This window comes from Mastigoproctus giganteus, chromosome 8 (genome assembly GCF_048544385.1).
Source record: "Mastigoproctus giganteus isolate SK-2022 chromosome 8, ASM4854438v1, whole genome shotgun sequence".
Taxonomy (NCBI): domain Eukaryota; kingdom Metazoa; phylum Arthropoda; class Arachnida; order Uropygi; family Thelyphonidae; genus Mastigoproctus; species Mastigoproctus giganteus.
Window position 1 is genome coordinate 76164422 of NC_143582.1, and position 27246 is coordinate 76191667.

General features: G+C 34.3%; 1 protein-coding gene across 3 annotated transcripts in view; it reads left to right on the forward strand.

The window, feature by feature from the left end:
* Nucleotides 1-26984, forward strand: part of LOC150081647 (bifunctional heparan sulfate N-deacetylase/N-sulfotransferase-like) — a 160294-nt gene extending 133310 nt beyond the window's left edge. For 2 of the 3 annotated variants that reach the window (XM_090379507.1, XM_090379509.1), the window contains 4 exons: nucleotides 11485-11659; nucleotides 21715-21885; nucleotides 23729-23838; nucleotides 26715-26984. In XM_090379507.1, the coding sequence (XP_090235633.1) occupies nucleotides 11485-11659; nucleotides 21715-21885; nucleotides 23729-23838; nucleotides 26715-26931 (673 nt within the window). In that variant the 3' untranslated portion in view covers nucleotides 26932-26984. The remainder of the gene's footprint in view (nucleotides 1-11484; nucleotides 11660-21714; nucleotides 21886-23728; nucleotides 23839-26714) is intronic. The other variant, XM_090379508.1, reaches the window with a different exon arrangement.
* Nucleotides 26985-27246: the final 262 nt, after the last annotated feature.

Here is a 27246-nt window from a genome sequence, read left to right on the forward strand (position 1 = left end):
GAGGAAAGACAGTTGTAGGATAGATGTGCGGAAGGAAAGACAGTTGTAGGATAGATGTGCGGAAGTTTACCTTTAGCCAGCGGGTAGTTAATTGGTGGAACAGACTTCCATCTTTTGTTGTGGAAGTTGATAGCATAAATAAATTTAAGGCTAATGCTGCATAAGCTTCCTTTCTTGCATCGTATGCTTGTACTAATACTAAAATACTAATACTATGATGTGGTTACAAAGGAACTGGGTGCAAAAAATAATTTTCATATCATATACTTTGATTTCAGGAAAGCTTTTGGCACTGTTGCACATGGAAGACTACTGTACAAATTAGAGCAGTATGGTATTAAGGGTAAGCTGCTACAATGGATAAAAGGGTGGCTGAGTGGTAATCACTGGACACTGCTCTTCGTGTACTAATTTTATTAGTGGAGTCCCCCAGGTTTGGTGTTGGGCCCACTGTTGTTTTCTGTATTTATCAATGATATTGATGATATATCAAGCTTAATGTCAAAGTTTGCAAATGATACAAAGGTTGGCAGGTTTGTTAATGACAGTAATGGCAGTATGCCACTGCAACAGAATCTAGAAAATTTGGAGAGATGGGCTGAGAAGTGGCAACTGAAGTTTAACATTGACAAGTGCAAAGTACTGCATATGGGTAGAAGTAACCCCAGAGAAATGTACCAACTGTGTGTAGTATACTTAGAGTGGTAGAAAATGAAAAAGACCTGCGAGTAATTTTGCAGTCAGATATGAAGTTTTCTGAGCAATGCAGACAGGCTGCCAGAGCAGATCATGGGGTATTGTCAATGATATACAGGAATTTTGCTAGTAGGGAAAAGAAGGTGATTATCCCTTTGTATAAGGCAATGGTCAGGCCATGCCTTGAGTACTGCCTACAGGTCTGGAAGCCTCATTTTAGGAAGGCTGTAGAGTTGTTTGAGTGTGTACAGAGAAGTGCAGCAAGATTGGTGAGGGGAACGAAGGGTCTTCTTACCAAGAAAGGCATAAGTTCTGTGAATTGCAGCAGCTGGAGAGTAGGCACTGTGAGGTGATCTCATTGAGGCGTATAAGGCCTTGAATGGGTTGAGCATGATTCTTTCGCTTGCTCAGATTACGAACCTGAGGGACATAAATTCAAATTGAAGAAAGACAATTGTACAATAGATGTGTGGAAATTTGCCTTTAGCCAGCAAGTGTTTAATTGCTGGAACTAACTTCTATATGTCATGGAAGTTAGCTTAAATAAATTCAAGGAGGAACTGGATAAACTCTTAGAGGGAATGGATGTGTGAAATTGTTTTTGTTTTCTTTTTCTTTTTTTTTTTGACTGATGCTACATGAGCTCATACGCTTGCTTTCTTGCATCACATGCCTCCATTACTACTACTATTCTTTTTTTAATTTAAGTTTTTCCCTGTCTGTGTGTGCCATCTTAAAAAAAAAGTAAAAACATCATAACATTTACTCTAGTCACCCTTTTAAATCCTTAACCCAATGATCTGGTAGCATTCCAAGTTTGCCAACTTCTGTGTTGTGCAGTGCCTGACAGTTGCCAATTTTGTTTGGGCTGTATTTCACCATTTTCTAAATGGATTTCAATTTAGAACAATTCTAAAATGTTTTAAATTTAGAACATTTAGAACAAATGGGTTGCAATTTATGTATTTTCATAATTTTTATTAAAAGCAAATATTTAAAAAACAAAGGTTTTATACGCTTTTTTTTTTTTTTTTTTTTTTTGCTTAAAAATTATGCCAAAAAACAAAATGCCATTTTCTAGTTTAAAAGCCTGATAACTGCATCAAACTTTTCACTTGTGCATGTGCACATATTTTTTATTTTTTTTTGTATACAAATATTTTTAAAAAATAAAAATATATATATGATATTATTCACTTCCATTTTTAATATTTGTATCTTACTTCTCACAAAGTAGTACTTCAGTGAATATTGCATTTTGCATTCTAATTGTTATTTGTAAAAAGCAATAACCCTTTCAGAACAGCTCATATGAGACTAGATATAGGTATAACTAGTGAGAGAGAGAGAGAGAGATGAAAAGCAAGTAACCTTAATTGTAAACACATTACTTTGTGTAATTTGGAATGCAAGATATCACGCCACTCTTTGATTTCTCCTTTGAGTTGAAAAGAACACCTGACAAGTTACCATGCTCAATTACTCTACAAAAATCATATGGGGGGTGGGTACTGCAGTAAAAGTCTGACTCTATTTAGGAAGTTAGAATAAAATTCATTTTTAATAACTGATTAACTGTTAACACTGTCATTATTTTTGAGAGGCATTAAAATAATTAATAACTTAAATATTTCAGTTAGTTCACAAGATACTGTGTACTGTTTCAAAATTTTCATGTGGAAAAGTATCAATAACTTTATTGAAATCTTAAGTATTATGATGTCCAAATTATTCTTTGCATCTACTTCCTTTAATAACATGACAGAGACAGCGTAGCTAATCAGTTTGGTTCAGGTGCAATCTTCTCTTAATAATCTGTTCTGTGATTATCTTTTAGCTCCATCCCAATTACATTATTTTTAACTTCTAACTCAATAATTTTTCCTGACACAGAAGCCAAACTCTTACATTCACTTTCTGATCTGATCATAACATTTGGTATAATTTTTTTGAGAAGGAATTCCATATTTTCAAAGATTCCTTCAAAGGAATGGATGTCCATTGGTACGGATGGATAGTTATTTACATTTTTATACAAACATGTGATCTTCAAATTAGCTTTTAAAGAGTCTGTAAAAAGCTTTCAGCCTTTCAATACTACGTAGCATTTGTGATCTTGAACATCCATTAAGCCATAGCTATCACTGCAGAAAGCAAGATATCCTATTATTGAGAAAAACTTAAATCCTTTTGGTGGCTACAATATCCAGATATGGTTGTGTTGTGTGTCATGCAAATAAGCTCCAACCCTGTAATCTGGAATCCAAGAATTCAGCTTGAGCCTTAGAAAGATTTAAGTTTTGAATAAGGTCATTTAGTTGTTTTAGGAATAAAATGAGCTTGGCTATTTTGGGCTGGTATATATTCCTAATACTTATTGGAACTTCCATTTGTTCATCATCACAGCAAGATGCATATCTTCATCTAAAGTCTTAGGAGGCTTAGGAATTTGCATGTCATCAGAATGAATGACTGGTCATATTGCAGAAAAAAAATTGGTACATTTAATCTTGTTGCTTTAGATAAAAAGCCAATTGTCTTGGTTAAACAAAAGTAGCAATCCTCACTGTGAATGGCATGCATTTAATTTTTCTGTTAATCTTCCTTGTAGTGTCACTGCACTTTGTGCACAACAGATATATAAGGATCCAAAGTTTATCTTAATCTATTTTGCAGTGCAGTGTAGCAACTGAATAAACAACACCGTAAAGGCAGAGACACACTATGAACACCTCACTAGCTCACATTTTACTAAAGCACATTTCTGGAGGTTACTACCATAAAACAATAAAAACAATTTCCAGTTGCGTTTCTGCTAGTGGAATCTGTTATAAACTGGCTGTAAACTCGATCTAATTGCATTTGCGATAATACCGATAGCTGGAATTGTGTGGGTTTTTACATTATTATGGTGAAATGTGTTTCCCCGATTCCGTGTTCGACTACCATTTCTTGTAAACACAAAGGCGAATCGTGCATAAGCGAATTCGGTTAGAGTTATATATGATATCGTTCCCCTATTTATAAATCGTGTATGATCGAATTCATGTAGTGTAAACACGTTTAATACGAGGACTGACTGTACTTTGTTTCTTCACAGAATACTACAATTTATAACATAACCCAGCTAATCAGAGTCATCTGAATAATCTCTATTCCAGTGTACACTGCTCCCCGGATATAACACTGTCATTTATACCATGGATTCAGATATACCTCGGGTCTTACTGCCATGGAAAAAATTCTGAGAAAAATATTAATTTTTCTCAGAATTTTTTTCTCAGGAGGCTTCCCCACTCAAATGATCCAGTGTTTGCGAGAGAGGGAAAAGGCGGGGGTTCTCGGAAATCCCAGGGGCCTATACCCTCCTGCCGAGTTAAGAAGCAAAAAGGATGTTTATCGAACAAAGAAATTTCTTCTAGGTTAGAGTTATATTCTTGTGATGGTATCCTGTCCTACCTTACTCTTTCCTTGAGTGGTAAGATTTGCTTATCTCCTTATTCCCGAAAATGAGTCAGATGGGAGCAGTGCATTCGAAAGATGTGAGGTTGTTTTAGCCTCTGCAGTTAGTACCGATCGTCTTTCCTTATGTAAGGGTTGTCACTGCAAAATAAAAGACAATCCGTAATTTGAGACCTACCTGTGCTGGTTGTGTTCTTTTGTGATTGTTTGATATGTATCAGTAATTTTTTTACATTTTTGTGAACTTGACAGACATAGCTAACATTCATAATAAATTAAAATTGATTTTGGGCATTATGGTGAACGTTAATAAAAGAAAGTGGTACACCATAAAGGAAAAGTTGATTGTAATCGAACAAGTAAAAAGTAATGTCTCAAAAGCACAACTAAAACAGGAGTTGGGTATTCCGGAGGGAACAATATGAGGATGGATTGCAGAAGAAAGATTATGTTCCTTCTTGGATAAGTTGGACAAAATACCAGGACTGGAAAGGAAGAAATCAAGCCTCTGCAAAAACGAGGCAGTGGATGATTGTTTATACACATGGTTTGTTCAGAAACACAGTTTAGGACTTCCACTGTCAGGTCCCATTCAGAAATTTGGAAGGTGCTAATGGGGAAATGAAAGAGCTAGAGGAGCAGCCTGTCGAAGTTTATTGTGCGGAATCACGGAATAGAGTGCGAATTGCATTTGTAAATATCACAAATATGGTTGGATTTCACTTGTGTATATATTCAGAGTCCGTTCGGAGCAAGAATCGATAAATTGGAGAAAATTTGTGCCATCTGTTATAATGCAGGTCACCTCCCCATGCAAAAAAAACCCCCATGATATAACCAGAACCAGGGAGCAGTGTAGTACAGAGTTATATGAGTTGATTTATTATTATTGCATATTTTGTTACCTTAGCAAAGTTTTCCATTGGGATCTTATGTATACATTTCATAAAAATCATGATATCAAGGCAAAGTACTGAAATTTAATTTTGAGTCTTCTCCTATATGATATTAGGTTATATGAGCAAAAAGAGAACAAACTTTTCTACTGATCCTGAAATAACTGAAATTTGTTTCTTTATTAATTTACTTGTACAGGAAGTTCTCACTTTGAGTTTTCGCTTTACGAGTTCCCGGGTTTACGAGTTTTTTTTCCCCAAAGTATCAACAAAATCAAAAATATTAACATTAATTGCGAAAAATGAATGTTAAAACATTCATAAATACCGCAATCCAAATCACGTGTGTAGCTATACAATACAGTGTACCCCACTTTACGATATTAATCAGTTCCAGAGACACCATCCTATCGTGAACTCAATAACACATTGTTTTTTGGTAATTCGTTTCAAGATCTCGTAAGTCGAAATTTTCACTGTATAACTAAGCTATTTATCTCTCTAAAATGTCATTTTTAAGGTCAAAAGCGTGACCTTAAGGCCATATAAAAGGTCATGAGCATGGTTTGTAAATTGTATTAGTTACCAATTCAAATCATTAAAATGCACTACACTTTCATTGTTATCATATGTTCTGTTATAAGAATCAATTTTAAACGCCTTTGTGATATTTTTCTAAAGCACATTTCTGGAGGTCACGACCATAAAACAATAAAAACAATTTGCACTTTCCAGTTTATTGGGCTTTTCTGTTAGTGCAAGCAATTATAAATGGGTAGTAAACTATCTTTTTGCATTTGCGAAAATACTGATAGCTGGAATTCATTTCACCATAACGTAATTTTTTACGTTATTATGGTGAAATGTGTTTCCCCTTTACTGAAATTTTCATTCGTATAAAAAACATAAATAAATTTTAAGAATATTCTGTTTTTCTTTTTTTTTTAAAGCTTCGTAAACTTGTTACTCCTCGCGAATCGTGTTAGTTGCAATTTTGTGTGCTGTTAAAAAATGCTTATGCGTGCAATCGTGAAATTTAATAAAGAAAAGAGAAGAGATTATCTTGGAAACAAACACCTCTTGAAACCTTTCTGAAGATGACTCCTTGTGCAGCAAACCAACGGGTGCCAAGCCAATAATGAGTAATCAACGAGTGTGCATTTAGTCCAGTGGTCGTCAACCTGGTCCCTACCCCACTAGTGGGCGATTCAAGCTTTCATGGTGGGCAGTGGGGTTTTTGTTCATTGTTACAAATCTTGTTCTTCCGCCATATATCGAATACATTGCTAACAACTTCAATTTAAGCACCCCTGCACTAGTAGGCGCTGTATCGACGGAGATGCAGAAATTCATTAAATTTAAATTATCTATGTATAAACATATGTAAAGTATAAATAAAAAGATAAATTTAAGTACATATTTTTTACAACCCCCCCCCTCCCCCCCTCTAAAAATTACTTTGCACTTGCGCTAAATTGAGTTACTGCGACACTGGTGGGCAGTAAGGAAATTTTACCATCAACAAAGATACAAAAGTGGGCGATAGGTACTAAAAAGTTTACGACTCATGATTTAGTCGATGATGATGAAGAATAAACATTCTTTAACATTTGTAAGTCATAAATAATTTCTCAATTATTTTCTTGATTTTACAGGCTACATTTTCATTTCTTTCGATAAATCAATCATTCTTTACTCATAAACTAATTAGCTAACTAATTTCATTGTTGAGAACGTAATCCATATTTTTAACCTTATGTCTATGGGAAATAAATTCCCACTTTACAAGCGCATGCTAGGAACGAATTAACTCGTAAAGTCTAGAACTACCTGTACTTTACAGTTGCATATTATATATTTTATTATATAAAATAATAGCTAAGTGAGATATACAATAAATAGCTTACAGATATTAATAAAAAGATACTTCACTATGTGGATTACAAGGTAGAAAGTAATATTTGATGTAACAAAGAGAACTATCAGAAAAGCTTGTAATAAAATTTATATATGAATAATTTAGAACTGGAAACAGCAGTGATTCGAGAAAAATGTGCAATATGATGAATTCACACAGAAGAAATGCTCTCTGCTCTTGGTTTGCACATATGAAAGTTGTTGCTCAATTTTTTCTGTCATCAGTTTACTAAAAATTATATAAATTATGAATTTTTGTTTGCTTATTATATTAATCACATCAGAAACATAAAATATGTTATTTTTCAGTTATTAAAATTCAGGAGGAAATAAGTAGAATACATTACAAAACTGTATGAGTGTTTTTTTTTTTTTTTTTTTGGCTGATGCTATATAAGCTTGCTTTCTTGCACATGTGCCTTTGCTAATGCTATTTGATTTATTTTATTAAATTACGGAAGTTCATGAAATGTGATACATTTCAATTTTATTAAATATCCAGGAGGAAGTAAATATTGCAAAGTGTTGAGTGAATGTTATGTAGTGTGGTATGTGCAGTGAAAGTGAAAACAGTTACATTTATGTATTATTAATTAATTAGTAATAATTGGTGACAAGATAATTAGTTATTTACTTTTCACTTCTGTTAATTACAGAAAAAAATTGAATTAATTTAAGAATAAGAAATAGTATTAATGAGATAGAGATTGATGGTTTTTAATTCGTAATAACCACTTTTTCTGCCAGTAGATAATGCATTTATGTTCCTTCCAGCACTAATTGCTTCTAAGGCATTGAGTATTAGTCAGTCTAGCATAGTATTATGTGTAAATACAGAGAAATGGAGGAGTTTTCAACAATGTGTGTTTAATGCTGAATTCTGTGTTAAATATGAATCTGTGATGCAAATAGTTTTTGCAGTAAGTTTGCTGTTTCTTCTAAAATTTATACATGAATTTTGTCTGTTATTACAAATTTTGTTCTTCCTCCATATATCGAATATGGAGGAAGAACAAACTCTTTTCTTGGGTAAAACAATGTCAAGACACTGGTTCTGTTGTTCAGGGAAAACCCAAAAGACCAGCAAAGACCGTAAGGAAAAAATGTTGCAGCTTTGAGAGACATATTTCAACAAAGTCCACCTCACTTGGCACAGAGACATTCTCAATCATTAGGAATATCCAGATGATCCCTCAGCCAAATTTTACATCTGGACTTACACTTACATCCTTACAAGATAGCACTCACACAGGAATAGAGTGAATGTGATAAAGCAGTTTTGTCAACATTTTCAGAGATTGTTACAACAGAATCCAAATTTAATTAACAGTGTTGATGAAGATGACAGATAAGCAAACTTCCACCTCTGAGTGCTGTATATAAACAGGACTTTCAGTATTTGACAGAACCTGCAACAGATCAACAAAAAACACTGCACGGTCCTATAGTTGTGGTTTGGTGTGGAATTGCATCATTTGGAATTTATGGTCCATATTTTTTTGAGGACACTGGTGGTAATTCTGTTATCTATGTTGGAAAATTTTTTGGCCCCACCACTTCAGGATCAAGAGTGAGCATTGTTCCAGCAGAATGGGGTAGCTGTCCACAAACCACATGTAGGTGTGAATTTGTTGTGGTGGCTGCAGTGGCTAGTGAGGTACCCAATCTTTCTGCACCAACTTCTTTTTGTAACACTGTTATCTTAAATGGTAAGGTTTACACCAACAAACTTCGAACAGTTGTTGAATTGAAGGAAGGAAACATGGAGAAGAATCAAATTGACGATGTCTTGAGAGTTTATGTAATGTAGAATGTCACAAAAAGTGTTTATGAATGTATTGACAAGCAAGGGAGACATTTAAGCAATTCATTTTTAAAAGCAAGTAGCTAGTTCCCTAATGCTAATGCTATTTGATGTATTAGCATTAGGAAACTGATGCAAGAAAGCAAACTTATACAGCATCAGCCAAAAAAAAGAAAATAGACACCTCCCATTTCACCTATTCATTCCTGCGAATAGCTTGTCTAGTTATTCCTTGAATTTATTTAACCTATCAACTTCCACAACAACAGGTGGAAGCTTGTTGCAACAGTCCACCATCCTTTGGGTAAACACAAACTTCTGCACACCAGTCAGATCACCTCACAGGTCTCCAGATGCTGCAATTTGTACAACTAAAGCATTTCTTGGTAAGAGCATCCCTTTGTTCCCCTCACCAATCTCATTGCCCTTCTATCTAACCTTTCCAGCAGTTCCATATCCTTCCTAAAATGAGGCCTCCAGATTTGTATCAGTACTCAAGATGTAGCATGACCATTGCCATTATACAATGATATACAGGAATTTTGCTAGCAAACATATCATTTCTTCTATATATACAAAATTCCTGTATGCCCTGGTAGCCTGTCTGCATTACTCAAAGAACTTCATATCTGACTGCAAATTACCCTGAGATCTTTTTCATTTTCCACTATCCTGAGTGTAGTACTACACAGTTGGTGTGTTACGCTGGAGTTGCTGCTACCCATATGCAGTACCTTGCATTTGAATTTGTCAATGTTAAACTTCAATTGCCATTTCTCAGCCAATCTGCCTAACTTTTCTAGATCCTGTTGCAGTAGCAAAGTGTCATTACTGTCATTAACCACCCTGCCAACCTTTGTATCATCTTCAAACTTCAGCATTAAGCCTGATATGCCTTCATCAGTGATACTGATGAAGATAGAAAATTGGGCCCAATGCTGAACCCTGAGGGACTCCACTAATAACATTAGTCCACGAAGAGCAATGTCCATTGATTATTATTGAGCAGTGTCCACTCTCTGTTTTCTCCCACTCAATCATCACTTTATCCATAGCAGAAACTTGCCCTTAATGCAGTGGTTTCCAACCGTGGCACCTTAGGGCGCCGCAACAACATTCCTTGGGTGCCACGTAATTTGGGTTTAAGTTACTTAAACTTATTATTTTTTAATTTATATGTTTATTTCATTATAAAAAGGTGTACAGTATCTTTTTAATTTTGTGGTGATCTATAATTGGTTTACTTAGTACCTCTATATAAAGAATAAAATTATATATTGTATATATATAATTTGTATTATGAAATGTAATTTTTATAATTATATTATTGTAATAAATATCATATAACATATATATTTTATATATATATATATATATATTTAGAAAATTGAGTAGGGGTGCTGCAAAATAAAATAAATTACTTAGGGGTGCCGTTATTAAAAAAAGGTTGAAAACCACTGCCTTAATGCCATGCTGCTCCAGTTTGTACAGCAGTCTTATGTGCAACAGTGTCAAAAGCCATATGATGCCAGGTAGCCTGAGGATTTTGCTGTACCAGCCAAAAATAAAAATAATAATAAAATGAACTACTTGTGACTCTTTCCTCATGTAAGTACCTATCCGGCTAAACTTTGAATTTCCCCACACTGTCAGCCTCAACCACCTGTTGAGGCAACTTGTTCCAGTAACTAACAACTCTCTGGCTAAAATAAAACTCTGTAATCCAGTCTTATCATATTTAGACTATTTCTTACATATAAGAAATACATTAAATTCAACTTATTAGAAATTAATATTCTTATAAGATGATATTACATTTATGTTGCTATTGCTACTGCATCTTTTGTAAATTATTCATTGATTTTCTATCTGACTGAATTAAAATTGTTTGCCCATAAACAATGACCAGTAATGGTGACCAACAATAAGAGATAACATGTGTTGTTTCTGAGTCTAGAAATTCCATCATGATAATTATAATAGCACACACCAATCTGATAAAATGAAAATAAAATATAGCAAATAAGTGAATGCTTAACATATAAAATCCAAAATATACTGTGTTAAACACATTAAAATTAGAAAATAAAACGCTAAAATGCTATAACTTTCAAAGGTGATTGTGATTGCTTGTATTAGTGAGCAGTGTTGAAATGTATAATTTTTGTAAGGGAAAAATTATTAGGGGAAATAGTCCAGGACATTATAGGTTCTTGACCACCTATATAATTAACAATTGACAGGTAAAGTTCATTCCTTCCTTCCTTTTTTCTTCAGTTGCAGTAAAATGCCAAAACATATTAGTGATAACTGTAACTGAGTTCATGGTGTGTAATGAGAAGAGGTAGCAACACACTATGATAAATGAAAATCTGGTGACAGTCAAATCATACAAACCTGGCTGAGTTTGCATATTTTATGTGTTCTTTTGTTAAAATAGTTTGGTTTGAAATATTGAAATACTTTGTTTTGAAATGGTGGGCTGTTTTATAGAATAAATATAAATTAAAAGACAGTTGCCACATCCAGTTAAATGTGATACTTGATTTGGACTTGAAATGAGAAATTTCTTTTTTGGCAAAGTCTGTTTTCCTAAAGAATTAAATGATTTCCTGAGTTTCCTCCATATCTTTGCCTCTACTTTGCCATAATACTAGAACTATAAATAAATATATAAGTCAAATGCAGAATACTTGTTTTGAATTTCAGGTATATGAATTTTTTTCTTGAACCACAAAACTCTACAGGAAAGTACTTGTTTGAAAAGGGGACCACTTACTTTGATGGAGAACTGGTACCAATGAGAGCATATTCCCTATTACCACATGCCAAACTTATTGCCATTATTATTAGTCCAATAAAACGTGCCTATTCTTGGTATCAGGTAAGTTGCTATTTTTCTTTTTTTAGCTAAATGCTTAGAGAATCTATAAAAATAGATACTGGAGTTTACTGTAATTGTGATTAAATATTTTTGAAATTGCTGTTGTAATAGCTTTGTATTTGTTTCCTATATTTTTATTATTTATTATTTTATTTTCACTTTAAGGAAATATATTTGTTTCTTTCTTGTAATTTTAACAAAACATTCTGTATATTTCTTTTTTGGCAAAGCCTTTCTATCATATCCACTTTCATAAACTGAACATAATTCTCCAGATAGCATCTTCACAAATTCACAATTTAAGACGTATCTTACTTGAATTGCTGTATTGTTAATCATTTCCTTTGAACGAATTGCCACTTTGTTTAATTGTGTACCTCCAATCTGCCTATGAAGGATGAAGAAACAAGAGATGAAGCTCAGAAGCAAATTTCAAATTGATACATCAGCATTTTCCACAAGGACAGTATTATGGTATATGGGCTAAGTTAGGCAATGTTCCTGGAGTGGATAGAATTTTGAAGTAGTAGAATACATTTATGTTCTCCAGCCTTATTTTCATAAGAATTCAGAATGCAAACACATTTTCAGCCTTGTCAGAAAGAACAGACTGAAATTCAGGTCATCTGTATCAACTAAAACTTTATAGGCTATTTCATTTTAAAATGCAGAAAATTGAGTCTTTGCTATGAACACTTTTCAGTAGTGACAATGTAGTGACTTATGACTACTTTTAGTAGTGACGGTGCAAGGAAGTAAGCTTATACAGTATCAGCAACAAAAAAAGCACTTTGTTCACCCATCCCACCGGCTGCAGATAAATGCTTAGTCTTATGTCGATTCTCACTTCCAATAGTTTCTAAATTCTTCTTTAAATTTATTCAAACTATCCATCTCTACAGCACTAGATGAAAGCCCATTCCAATAATCACTCCCTGATTGAAAGCAAATTTACAGATGTCTGTCTGCAACTATCCTTTCCTTTTCCACTTAAAATATTTGCCCCCTTATGTGTTTCTCTATCCATCATCTATCCATCATCTCTCTCTCTCTCTCTCTCTCTCTCTCTCTCTCTCTCTCTCTCTCTCTCTCTCTCTCTCTCTCTCTCTCTCTCTCTCTCTCTCTCTCTGCAGTTGTCTAGTTTCCAAATGCTCAGAGTTACAGAACTCAAGCCTTTCTCAGCATCCTTTCATAAAAGTATCCTTTTATGCCCCATGTCCCTTTTAGTGCTGATTTCCTGGGAAAGGCTGCTACTATTGCCACATCTTTAAAATTTTCCGCATTAAACATTAGGTGAAGGATTTTGTGTATTATAACAATATAACAAATATGTTACATATTTGATTTTTTAATAAAGACAATTTTTAATATCTTGATTTCAGTGCTTGTTTCCTTTATAACTAGCATTACCAACTCAGGTGGAGTTTAGTGCACCTTGTTACTAGTTATTAGGTAGCTTATTCTGTGTTGTGTATGTTGCTAAAACAAGGTAATTAGATTAAATACATAGGTGTTTGATTTTTTTATGAGAATTTGTTTGTGAAAAAGATTGTTACTTTGAATTTGTTGGTGTGGCGTGTTATAGTCAGCTTCAACCAGTTGTGAAATGTAAAGATTTCGACAGAGAACACAATCCCAACTATATGTAATTGCAAACAAATACATTTTGACTTTGTTGCATTTTTCAGTGGTCCTATAGCATGGCAGTGAAGTTCCCCGATTGGTGAAATAAAAAACAAAGTAATGGAGCTTAAAAATGGTTTTATTCAAGGCACCTCCGTAGCTGGGTGGGCAGGAGCAGCAGTGCATAGCACACGTTTCTTGATTAGACCGAGGTTCGAGCCCGTGACCACCAAATATGGAGGATGCGGAAAGATCAGGGAATGACCACCGCATATCCCCAGAGAAATATGGCCTTAGTTGCCAATGCTCCTAAAAACCAAATAACAACAAAACAATTTTTATTCAAAATAATCACCAGCTGATTGAATGCATTTATTACACCATTCTAAAAGTTTCTTCATAACACATGCAGAATGGGCCAAATGTCTTCGTAACATGTGCAGAATGGGCAGGGGGCACTGTGAAGCAACAAGAACCAGATGCCTTTCTCTTGAAATTGCAGCCTCACCAAAGTCCGTTGAAGCACTACGCATAATGCAGCATTGACTCTCCTCTTCAAGTATAAATTCCTTGTGAATCACACCCTCTTTGTCAAAAACATAATAGACATTGTTATGATCCTGGACTTCTGTAAACAAAACTTTTTAGGTTTTGGTGACAATTTCAAAGTCCACTGTATGATCTGACACTTTGTCTGTGTGTTGAACTGAAACACCCAACAGTCATCTCCAGTGATAATACAGTTAAGGAAGTTAGAATTGGCTTGACAAATCTGGATGAAGTCTTCTTGTGAAGACGCTTTTCATTACTTCTGCTTATTTGTGAGGCTGTGCAGCACAGATTTTTAAGAGACCATCCTTTTCTCAAAGATTTTGATGAATCATCTCCTTATTTATATCAACTCATCAGCCATCATTCTGAGGGTCAAATGATGTTCCCTTGCCACAATTTCTTGAAATTTTTCAACTATATATCCTCATTTCTAGAGGTTGATGGAAGCCCACATCTTGGGTCATTGCAAACATTGTGACATCTGCCTTCAGCCGCTTATACCATTCAAACATACTAGTGTGACTTAATTTCATCACCATAAACAGTTTTTAACATTTCATACATTTCTATTGCACATTTTCCCAGTTTAAAGCAAAATTTGATATTCGTTCGTGAGTATAAACAAAAGTGGTATGTTGTAGTTCTTTTGAACTAGAATATACCACTTCTGTTCATAATTAAATTGTGAATTTTAAGTCTAAAGTATTAGGTTTGAATTATCATTACAATAGAAAACAAACATTACAATAGAAAACATTTGAATTATCATTACAATAGAAAACAGATATTAATTTAAGTAAATCCAAATACTTAAAGATTAAAATTCTTACCTGCTGACATAGCAAGAGAAGCTAGAAAATTTGGTAACTCCATCTTTTTCAAGAGTTCAGCCTTCAAGCAAATCTTAAAACAACAGCTCAATAGCCCCCTACAACCCTAAAGGTCCTATCTATAAAATAGACTGTAGGTGTGGGGATACTTACATAGGAGAATCATATTGCAGAATCAAAGAACATAAAAAAGATGTACAATGTGGAAGAATCCAAAAGTCCGACACAGCGTTACATGAGATTTCAACACTAGAATCCTTTATACAGACAACCAGCACAACAGAAGCAAATTTAAAGAAGCCTTCTTCATAAAAATGTTTGGAGCCTCAACAATCAACAGAAAACAGGGAGTCGAATTTAACCCACAATATTTTTTCACCTTTTCAATGAGAAAATAATCCAGTCATCCGGAAGAACAACCCCATCCAGACCCCTAATATCTGGATATCAGCCTGCACACTGATATCCAGAGTATGAGAGTAAAGGTCACCCCAGGTTTCCACCACACAAGAACCACCAGATCCAGTATAGAAAAACTTGACACCTATCTATTGGCTAATGGAATTAATCCCTCACCTATAAATTAACTTTTGGTAGTACCTCTTGTCGGGATGCACATCAGGTTTCTGGCAGCATCAGAAGTAGGTCTTGCCTGCTAACAGGAGTCTGTTAGCAAGTAAGAATTTTAATCTTTATGTATTTGGATTTACTGAAATTAATATCTGTTTTCTATTGTAACAATAATTCAAACCTAATACTTTTTAGACCTAAAATTTACAATTAATTAATATCTTTGTAATTTGTAATAATTGTAATTGCTATTGTAATATAGTCAAATTTGTAACTCTTTCTATTGTTCTGTCCCCCAACAGAATGGTCTGATGATGGGTATCGGCAAGATGCCTGAAATTTCACCTTAATATATAGTGGTTTAGGCAATTGTTTAATAAACTATATTATTAATTTCATGTGGTATATGAGTGGTATTAAATATAGTAATAACCTTAATACGACTCTCCCCACTCCCAAAAAAAAAAAAAAAAAAAAAAAAAACCTAAGTCTGCTGTTGAAACATTTTGAATAGCCCTGTTACAAAAAAAGTTACCCTTTTCATTGACAGTCCCCCCCCCCACCCCCAAATAAAACTGTCCTTTTGAATTGGAGAAGTCTGCACTTGATAACCTCTTAAGCTTGATAACCCTTAAGACTGAACTAGTAGTACATCAATTCAGTTCAAATTGTTAATGACAATTTGTGAAAGTTTAGGTTTTGAATTTGTTGAGAAATGTTGACTGCACCATGGTAGTCAGTTTATATAAGCTGGCATGGTGCAGTCAGCACATCATGCCAAACAGATGGGGAAACTGAAATCTCGGTCTGCACTCATGTTAGACACTGGCAATACCAAGTAGCTTTTCTTACCATCCAGTACCACAGCGCTCCTGCACACTATGGATAAGAGAGTCATACTTAAGTGTAAACATATCAGAGGAAACAACTGAAGTGTTTAATTTTCAACAGTGGGAAGGCAGGACATGAGAAGAAAAGACAGTAACCAGTATTAAAAATTATAAGATAAAAAGTGTTATTTACAACTGGGCTGTAAGTTGGAATGAGGCAATACAGGGGTATCAAGACTACTACTCAGGATTTCTAAGAGGTACAAGCTAAAGGTTATAATGACTTATGCACCAACATCAAGCCACGATGATGAAGAGGTTGAAGAAATGTACACAGAAATTGAGCCTTCTAGACGAGCAGAAAACCCACTACACTATTACAGGGGACTTCAATGCTAAGGTTGAAAAGAGACAAAACAGTGCAAAAAGGGGAACTATAGGAAATTTTTGAATTGGTGAAAGAAATGAAAGAGGTGAAAGACTTGTGGAATTTGCAGAATCTCGAGGATTGTCAGTAATGAATACTTTTCTCAAGAAAAGGATAAACAAAGTGGACATGGAAGAGCCCAAATGGATTAACAACTAATGAAATCGACTTCATCCTAACAGAAGATATATTGTGAATGATGTTACCGTCCTGAACAAGGTAAATGTTGGAAGTGATCACAGAATGGTAAAATACACACTTGATATAGATGTAAGAAAAGAAAGGAACAAACTGACTCGAGTAAATAATATGAAGGTCTTTTAGATAACAGAAGAGGAGAAAAAGCAGTAGTATGTACTGGAACTTAAGAACAAGTTTGAGCTTCTGCAGACGGCTCAGGACCAAGATATTGACAAGGAATATTACAACTTTCTGAAAGTGAAAGCCCAAGAAACCTACAGGTAAAAAGAAATCCAAAGAAGAAAAAATTAGTCAAGAAACACTTGTTATGATGAACCGAAGATGACAAATTAGGAGCAAGATAAACACCGACAAGGAGAAAATTGAGTATACTGAGTTATGTAAAGCCGAAAGAGACTCAAAGAGGACATAAGAAGATTTAACACAAGTAAAGTAGGACAAGCATTAAGGGAAAACAAAGAACTTAAATCAGCAGCCATGAGCAGTAATACAGAAAGACAAATGATACTGAAACTGAAGAATACTGATGGTGCACTTATAAATAGCAGAGAAGGCATAGTTCAAATTCAAATAGCAGAAGACTACTATAGAGAATTATACAAGGAGCAAGGGAATAATGCCAACAGTGGGGAAGAAGATCACAAATTAGTAACACATACAACATACCCAACATCCTTCCCGATGAGGTAGAACATGCATTGAAGAAAATGAAGAATCAGAAAGCCCTGGGGGAAGATGAAGTTACTGTAGAGTTTTTAAAATTTGGAGGAAGAGACATGACACAAAAACTGGCAAGACTTCTCAAAATGCATTAGAAAAGGTGTGATGCCTAAGGAGTGGAATAATGCAATCATAGTTTTTGTGCATAAGAAAGGAGATAAATCAGAAATTGGAAATTATAGACCAATTAGCTTGTTATCCCACATTTACAAGTTGTTCGCAAGGGTCATTGCTAACAGATTAGAAAGAATACTTGATGAGAATCAACTAAAAGAGCAAGCTGGCTTTAGGACAGGATTCTCAACTATGGATCACCTTCACGTAATATCATAGCTAATGGAAAAAGCAAATGAATATAAAACACCATTATGCCTGGCATTTGTGGATTATGAAAAGGCATTTGGCTCCATACAGCATAAGGCAATGTTTCGGGCAATGGAAAGATACCCCATATATTATGATTTTGAAGAAAATATATGAGAATGCTACCTCCTTTATTAGACTAGACAAAGAGAGTAGGAAATTTATAATTCAGAAAGGAGTTCGACGAGGAGACACACTATCTCCGAAGTTGTTTACAGCTGCCCTTGAGGAAGCTTTCAGAAGATTAGACTGGTCGTAGAAAGTAGTCAATGTGAATGGAGAGTACGTAAACCATTTACGATTTGCAGATGACATTGTGGTCATAAGCCACGATCCCAAAGAATTAGAGGAAAATCTTAGTCAGTTATGTAGAGTTAGTAAGGATTTTGGACTAAAGATGAATATGGCTAAAACAAAAGTAATGATGAACAAGTGTGCCACAGAAAGGGATATAATGATTGAAGGAGCAGTAATTGAAAAGGTGGAGTCATATACTTATCTGGGACAAGTCATTGGCTGTGATAATGATAAATGGCTGGAAGTCAAGAGAAGAATAAATTTTGGATGGTAGCATTCGGGAAATATAGTCACATACTGAGGAGCAATATCCCAATTTGTCTGAAAAGTAAAATAATGAACCAATGTATTCTCCCCACCATGACTTATGGAAGTGAAACTTGGGCACTCACCAAAAGGATGGAAGAGAAGTTGAGAACGACACTGCAAAGAATGGAACAAATTATATTGGGAATCAGACTGTTAGATAAGAAGAGAAACAGATGGATTAGGCAGCAAACTCAAGTAAAGGACATTCTTATCAAAACTAAAGAACTAAAATGGTCTTGGGCAGGACACATAGCTCGAAGACATGATGACAGATGGACTAAGAAAATAACAGAATGGTACCCAAGAGGAGCTAGAAGAAAACCTGGAAGACAACGATGGAGATGGACAGATGAAATTCATGAGTTTGTGAGTAGTAAATTGATGGCCATTGCACAAAACAGAAGGAACTGAAAAGTTGCTGGAGAGGCCTTCATCCTGCAGTGGATTGAAAATGGCTGATGATGAAAACAGATACAGAAATAAGCATACAAAAAAAAGCTATTAAAAGATGATGATATTCTTATTTTTTTAGATAGAATCAAAGATAGTGTCAAAATATATTATTACACAGCTTTAGCAAAATGGATATTAATTGTGGGCAATGTAAGAATGTGGCTAGAACAGAGGTTCCCAAACTTTCTCGGTTCACGGCACCCTTAATGTCTCAGTAATTTTTTCATGGAACCCCTAGGCCAAAAGAAATGCCTAACAGTTCCGTTTATTAAGTAGTTAGGTCCAAATAACTTAATAAGTAATGTTGAAACTGTGAACTACCTCGAGCTAGTAGTTTGTGCGGTGTGTGACAGATGTCGTGTATTGCTGAGATTTCCTTGAAAATTTAAAATATCTTGCAGTGCCCCTGTGAGTTCGCTGCAACACCCTGGGGTATCGCGGTGCACAGTTTCAGAACCGCTGGGCTTGAAGACTAATTAGAAACAGTATTTCAAGAAGAAAAATCTGTAGATGAAGTGAGGAGCAAAGATTAAAAAATTAAAGATGAAAATTTTCACTCTTAGCACTCTTCAAAATTTCATTGCTCTTATTGAATTTAAAAAAATGTTTTGGAATTCTAAGAGGTATAAAAACAGCATTATGAAGTAAAAATACAATAGGACTGCTACACAACAAAAAATTAATTTTTTCGAAAAAGAAAATGCAGTTGGGGAGGGGCTGGCTACATCTGAATAAATTCATAGTTAATTAACATTCAACCCAAAGTTTTGTTTTAAAAAATCACGTTATATTCATTCTATTTAATTTATATCCTTTATATTTAATTTTGTTTTAAATATGACAAAAAGAAAAAATTATTTTTGTCATATTTATGTCCTAGTAACATCTACAGGGTGCTACCAGTGCGACAAACTTGCAGGAGGTGTAGGGGGCACAAAGACAAATCGGAATCACGTAGCATTGCAGGGTCCGAAATGCCTTCGTCATGCGGTAGAGGACGTTGAATGGGAGGTCACGTGAACAGCGATCCCGCTGGAAGTCAGCATTTGTGAACCGTTTCTGTTGAAGAAACCAAGTAGCAAAAGTCCTCCGGAGTGGATAATCCGCAGGCTCCAATGACTGGACGTGTTGCAGATGGTATGAACTCATTTGGTTTGTTGACAGTATCCTCCATACAGTGGATTGGGAAATACCCAATCGTTGGCCTATCGCTTGAGTACTCGTACTCGGATTGCCTTCTGCAAGACGTAGGACATTCTCCTCATTGTTTGGCGTTCTCGTCGTTTGCTCTCGATTCATGGTACCTCTCGTGAAACAACCAGTCTCACATAACCTTCTCATCATACGATTAAAATCGTATGATGAGGAGCACGCCTGTGCGGGGTTCCTGATACAAGCGCAGAGCGGTGCGCCCGTTACAGTCCTCAGCTCCATATGTGAGGTGCATGTCGGCCAGTTCAACGTTTGAATACTCATCTATCCTACTGCCTCGGGAACTGGTTCGCAAATGCTGACTTCCAGCGGGATCACTGTTCACGCGACCTCCCGTTCAACGTCCTCTACCGCATGACGAAGGCATTTCGGACCCTGCAATGCTATGTGATTCTGATTCGTCTTTGTGCTCCCTACACCTCCTGCAAGTTTGTCGCACTGGTAGTGAATCACCCTGTATATTAATATGCATCATTGGATTATGAATGAATTTGCTTGTTTTTATGAACAATGACTTAAAAATATTTGCACATACAGTAAACTCTTGTTATAGGGAACAGTGATGTTTACCGCCCCCCCCCGCACCCTTTTAGAACTGTTTTCATATTTCATCAGTATTTTGGGAGATAACATTGATTTTCAGTTTATTATTATTGCTTTAAACAGGAGATATGAAACAAAGGTTTATGTATAAGTTGGAAACCTGCACAGTTTAATGTACCACACTTGTTTTTTAATACTCAACCTATTTTTTTTCATGTTGCTGAACAATGAAATTTTTAAAAGATTTCATTAAATTATAATAAACATAACTTGAGTATTATAACATGATAAATGGAATATTAATATAATCATGATGTCATTCATCAAATTAATTATAATTTTTCTATAATGACTTCCAAACATTTGTTTATTGATGCCAATATTGAACACACTCAAAGATAACAATTACTGTGTAAGGAAGGAAAGGTGATGAGTAATGTGAATTTAAAAAAAAAAAAAAGCTGAGAGTATACAAATGTAACAATAAATGGCTAGACACTGAGTTGTAAAGTCAGTTTTTTTCTGTCTTCAACATTTTAAATTAAACACTTTAAGAAATAAAATCACCTGCACAGAAAATTCTTATGAAATAAACAAATTGTACCATAAACCATTCTTAGAATTTAGTCTAACATTCCTTTCTCAAAACTCAAATCAAGAGGAAGGAGGATTACGTTCGGGTTTATTTCTTATTGGACTCTTAAAAAAAAAATTATATAAGTGGAAAAATGTTTTAAACAGGAGCATTATAGAAATTCATAGGATTGACCATGGGGATGAAAAGAAAAGAGCATTGAAAGTGGGGGAGTTCTTGCAGCACTGCCACTTTAATGCTCTTACAACAGGGGATTTACTATAATTATAATCTGTTAATCTGTAATTTTGGCCCTATCACTAGTCCATCTTGTTGAAGTTTTACTGTGTATAACTTGGCCTTTAAACATCCATACCAAAAACAATTCTGTAGGGAAAAAAAATTACTGGAATTTGAAAGAAATTAAAAAAAAAAAAAAAACAGGCATGAAAATGAAATGTAAATCTAGCTAATTTTTACCTTACTTTAGTAAGTTTCTGAATTATTTTTAAAATGTGACATATTTTTGAATATTTATTTCCCCCTTATAGTATATGCGAAACCAGAGAGACCATACATCTCAAAAATATAGCTTCTGTGAAGTGATAACAGCTGGAGATAGAGCACCTAAACCACTCAGGGAACTTCGAAATAGGTGCCTTAATCCTGGCATGTATGCGCAACATTTAGATAGGTGGCTAAATTTTTATCCACCACAACAGGTAAGAGGTTGATTTGTCAGTACTTGGGTTGTTAATTTGAAAAGAAGTTGCTTAAATTTTATGTTTAAGTATGTGATCTAAAGGAAATAGTAAAGCAGTTATCATTCTGTGAATAATAGGAATACTTAAGAATTGCAAAAATCTAATTGCCAGCTAATAAACATAAAGTGATCTTACTTTGGATTATCACATTTCTTTTATCAATGCTTCACTAAAATTTGGTACAGTGCCTTGCAATATAGTTTTCCATTTTCAGCATCCTACGCATTGATCCCTTGTCATAAGTTCTGGATCCACATTCACCTCCCAAACTTCAATGTATCTTACTGCTTGTTGTGCAGCTTTGAAAAACTCTTCCTTGCAGCACAAAATGCTTTTTTTTTTTTTTTTTTTTTTTTTTTTTGGAGTAAGCTTTTTTTTAGAGTAAGTTCCTTATTTGTTCAGCCCAATTCAAATCATGCCTTCTTAAGTAAGAATTAATGATTTGAATCATACCATCTTTAAGATGTTTATTAATTGCATGTCAGTTAATACGTGTCAGTGGATATCATCCTATCAGGAATGATTGTCACCATTCATTTCCTTCTGCCCAAACTTATTGAACCAACTTGTTAACAAGGCACTTGTTCAAGAAAAATTTAAGTTATGGGTCAACCCCAGTTAAAATAGTTGTAAGTTTTTATCAAACTAATATTTTTTTTTTTTTTTTAACAAGGGGCTTGTCCCCCCCCCCCCCCCCGATATTCCATCCAACACTGTTAGTGTTTGGATAAGCTGTAGCAATATTAATAAATTTCCTGACACAAATTTACCAACTGTAAATACCATAGACAGATGGCATAAATTAAGTTATCTGTATTTTTAAGTTTATAAATTTCCTCTCAATATAATTAATGTAGCTTTAACTGTCAAGCATAACTTACACTAAAGTATATGTTACACTTCTCATTAAAATGTGCTTTTTGTGTTTGCCAGTGTCTTCTAAGACTGAAAGGCGGTCCATATTAAAATTTTTAATATTTCCAATTTAATATAATTTGCTGATATATGGAAGGGAAAAGTGAAGGTGAAAGGAAAAAATTTTTAGGTACTCAAGTTGATATGTGGCAATCAATCAGAGTGGAAACTATCAGTCCATTGCAAAAGACTAAAATCAAGACAAAGAAAGTGGTTACTGATATATTTCTGCATTATTTTGCAGACCTTTTGAAGTAAGGGAAATAAGAGCATTTATAATATTTGAATGGTAGAAATCTCTCATTTTTAAAAATACTGGGAAATTATAAATATCATCCTATAGAGCAACTTGCTTAGCTGCATGTATAATCCTATCTCAGTGAAATAACTACAGCTCTGGTAAGCAGAGAATTGAGTACTACTTTACTTTCAATAAACTTTTTGGCAAAAGAGGAAATACTTTTCCCCTCTACAACCTCCACTTTCTTGGCTTTGTTTCATTCCCCCATCCCTGAAATTGGAAGTGATCCTGAAATTACAATGTTTTTGATTTGCACAGAAAACAACAAAGGGTGTTTTTTCCAGTGGTGATATAAGTGATGGAAGAAGTTTGTGGTAACAGAAAGAATTTTAAATAATATGACATTCTGTAAAAGTTTTCTGATTTAAATTTGCCATATAGAATTTGTTTCAGTTTAAAAATTTTTGTTGTATAGAAATGTTAACTACTGCAGTATAGTATCAAATATTTAATTATGTCTGTGTGCTGTATTTTTATATCTCTAAATTTCCCTAAAAATATAATACAACGGTATTTTTAATAGCTGTTTTATAATAAAATAATCTTGCAGTTGAAACAAAGTTGTTTTTTTTTTTTTAACTTTAGCTAATGATCATTGATGGTGAAGAACTGAAAATGGATCCTATTTCTGTTCTATACAGAGTTCAACAGTTCCTGAAAATAAAACCATTTTACGACTATAATAAACATCTCAGGTAAGTATAGTAATGCACATGAAATTAATGTATAATGAGTTATGTATTTATTCTATCAGTTGATTTGTGCAGTAGCATTCTTTCCATAAAAGCTGCAGAAATAGCACTTCTCCTAGTAACTTTAAATTTTAAATTGAATATTTTACTTTGTAACAAAGCAAAATATTCAATTTTTGTTTTGTTACAAAATTCATCTTTGATAGGACTGTATTGTAGCCTATCAAAGATGGAGGAGGATACTTAGGCACAATACTTCATTAACTATAATACTAAGACTCCATTGATCTTGACAGTGCTACATGGAAATTCTCTGGGCACCGTGTACAGGCAGTTCCCACTTTACGAGTTCTCGTGTTTACAATTTTTTTTTTTTCAAGTATAAACAAATTTGAAAATATGAACATTAATTGCAAAAAATGAATGATAAACATTCATAAATACCGCATTTCAAGCCACGCATGTAGCTATACAATACAGTGTACTCCGCTTTACATATTAATCCGTTCGGAGACACCATCGTTGTATCATGAAAATATCATAATGTGAATCCAATAACATGTTGTTTTTTTGGTAATTCATTCCAAGCCTCAGAAGTTGAAATTTTCACTATATAACTAAGTTATTTATCTCTCTAAATGGTCATTTTTATAATGGAAATTGCGCTACACTTGCATCGTTATCATATGTTCCGGTATAAGAATCAATTTTGAATGCCTTTGTGATATTTTTCTAAAACACTTTTCTGGAGGTCAGTACCATAAAACAATAAAAACAGTTTGCACTTTCCGGTTTATTGGGCTTTTCTGTTAGTGCAATCAATTATAAACGGATAGTAAACTCTTATGTTATTGCATTTGCAAAAATACCGCTAGCTGGAATTGTGTGGGTTTTTTTACGTTATTATGGTGAAGTGTGTTTCCCCTTTACTGAAATCTTCAATCATATAAAAAAACTTTCAGAATCTTCTCTTCATCCCTTTTTTTTTCTTTTTATGCATATCATGTTAGTTGCAATTTGTGCATGCCATTAAAAAATGCTTATGCATGCTATCATGAAATTTGTAAAGAAAAGAGATTATCTTGGAAACAAATGCCTCGAAGCATTTCTGAAGAAGACGACTCCTTGTGCAACACACCAACGAGTGCCGAGCCAATAATGAGTGATCAACAAGTGTGCATTCAGTTGATGAAGAAGAATAAACATTCTTTAACTTTTGTAAGTCATAAATAATTTCTTTATTATTATAATTTGCGTGATTTTGCAGGCTACATTTTCATTTCTTTGGATAAATCAATCATTGTTTAAACATAAACTAATTAGCTAACTAATTTCATTGTTGAGAATTTTACCCCTGTTTTACCCCTGGATTTGATTGAGAAGGTGGCATGCTCAAACAATGTAGCATGATGTAACAAACACAAGTGTGAGTTACAAGAGTGTAATGGTAAATAAAAAAAAAAAAAAAGAGGAATAGTTGAAAAAAATAGTAAAATGTTCAAAACCTAACAGAGTTATGAAAAACTTATGCTTCGAATATGATTCATCACACCTGGAAGAATGTCCTCATGATAAGCCAGTATACCCTAATGCTACAAATGATGCTTTAAAAAGCATTATTTTGAAAAAAAATATATAAATAAATAATAATAATGTGAGAGAATAGAATTACAATCTGGAATAGATTAGAATATGCACACAATCTCAAAGAGCCTGTGTTGCTTTCTGAATAATTTTTTCAGTTTTTGCAAATCTATGACCTTTTCAGAGGAGCTTGAGAAACAAAAAAAAAGTTACATGGAACTAAATCCAGCGAGTATTGCAGATAAGACAAAGTAATGGGAGTGCTTCTCAAATTCTTGAATGGAAAATGCAGATCATGCAGGGAGATTCTCATGATACAAGTGCCAATTCCCCAAAGCCCACTGTTCTGACCATGCTACAAATGTACTGTTCTACAAATGGCATAACACAATCACCATAGAACTGTTTCATAGTTTTCCCGGTTCATCACTTTTGGACCATACAGAACAAATTCATAATGAACCCTATGAGAAAAAATACAATAACCACGATTTTTACATTTCATCAGATTGTCAACCCCCCCCCCCCCCCAGAGAATCTTAAATCTTCATTTAAGAGGACTCGGCCTTTGTTTCCAGGTCACAGCGCATATACTCACTATTCGTCACTAGTAATGATGCAAGAAACAAAGTGTAGGTCAGCAGCAAAGTGTTGACAAAGGTCCCAACATGCATGAACTCCCTGCTCTCTCTCTCTGTGATCATCGGTGAGGATGTGAGGCACAGACTTGGTTAAATGTGTTGCATTCCCATAAAAAAAAAACTGCAGCCATTATCCACCCACTGCAGGATGGAAGCCTCCTCAACAATTCATGCTGAGGGAAATGAACCATAATCTGCCACGCTGGTCCAGTGTGGGTTGGCAGATCAACCGTATTTAGCAATCGGGCTTGAACCCCGGTCTACTCAAAGAGCGTGTGTTACTGCACTCCCGCTCCTGACCACTCGGCTACGGAGATTCCCATAAGCCAATTTCACTATGGCTGAGAATTCACTTGGCGTTTTGTTTTATGCATTTTATCACATTTTGTTCAACATGCTAATTTGCAATGACTGTAGATAAACAGGTGAATCATGTATTACTGTGTCTAGTGAGTCACTAAACATGTTATGTTGTGACAAGTCACTTGTTTTGACATTGCAATTTCAAGGTACAAAGTCAGTCCTCAAACTTTTTTTTATTAAGCCTCACAAGTTAATTGTTGTCCCTTGTAGTAGTTATAAAAAGCATTTTTATAGAATTCTTGAAAATGTTTATTAACATAACTTTTCCATAAAATTATTGTTTACAAATAGGTATGATTCAAAGAAAGAATTATTCTGTGAAGTCCAAGAAAACAGCACTAAGTGCCTCTGGAATAGTGAAGAAGAGTATTATGTTCCTCTGAATTTTCACTGTGAGAAATTTCTTAAAAAATTTTACCTGCAACATAATGTGGCATTATCAAAACTTCTCACCCGTCTTAGGCAACCAGTACCATTATGGCTTGAAGATGAACTGTCATATGGATAATTATTTTTGATAGCATTCATTTTCTTAAACTTAGCTAAGAATTTTACTCACTTCACATGTCAGCGAGTATAAGTTGATAAATACTATTTGAAGATGGTTTAGTTGTTGCATTTCAGTTGGCTGATTAAAATTTTAAAGACTTATTACTCATTTTAATTTAAAAGGTTGTATATACACTAAAGAATGAAGCTGGAGAGATGAGGATGATTTCTGTTTTTGTTGAAGCCCTTTTTGAAATTTAACGCATTAATTAGCATGAGACACAGCATTTGTGGCTTTCTCTCCCCCTCTCTTTTTTTTTTTTTTTTTTTTTTT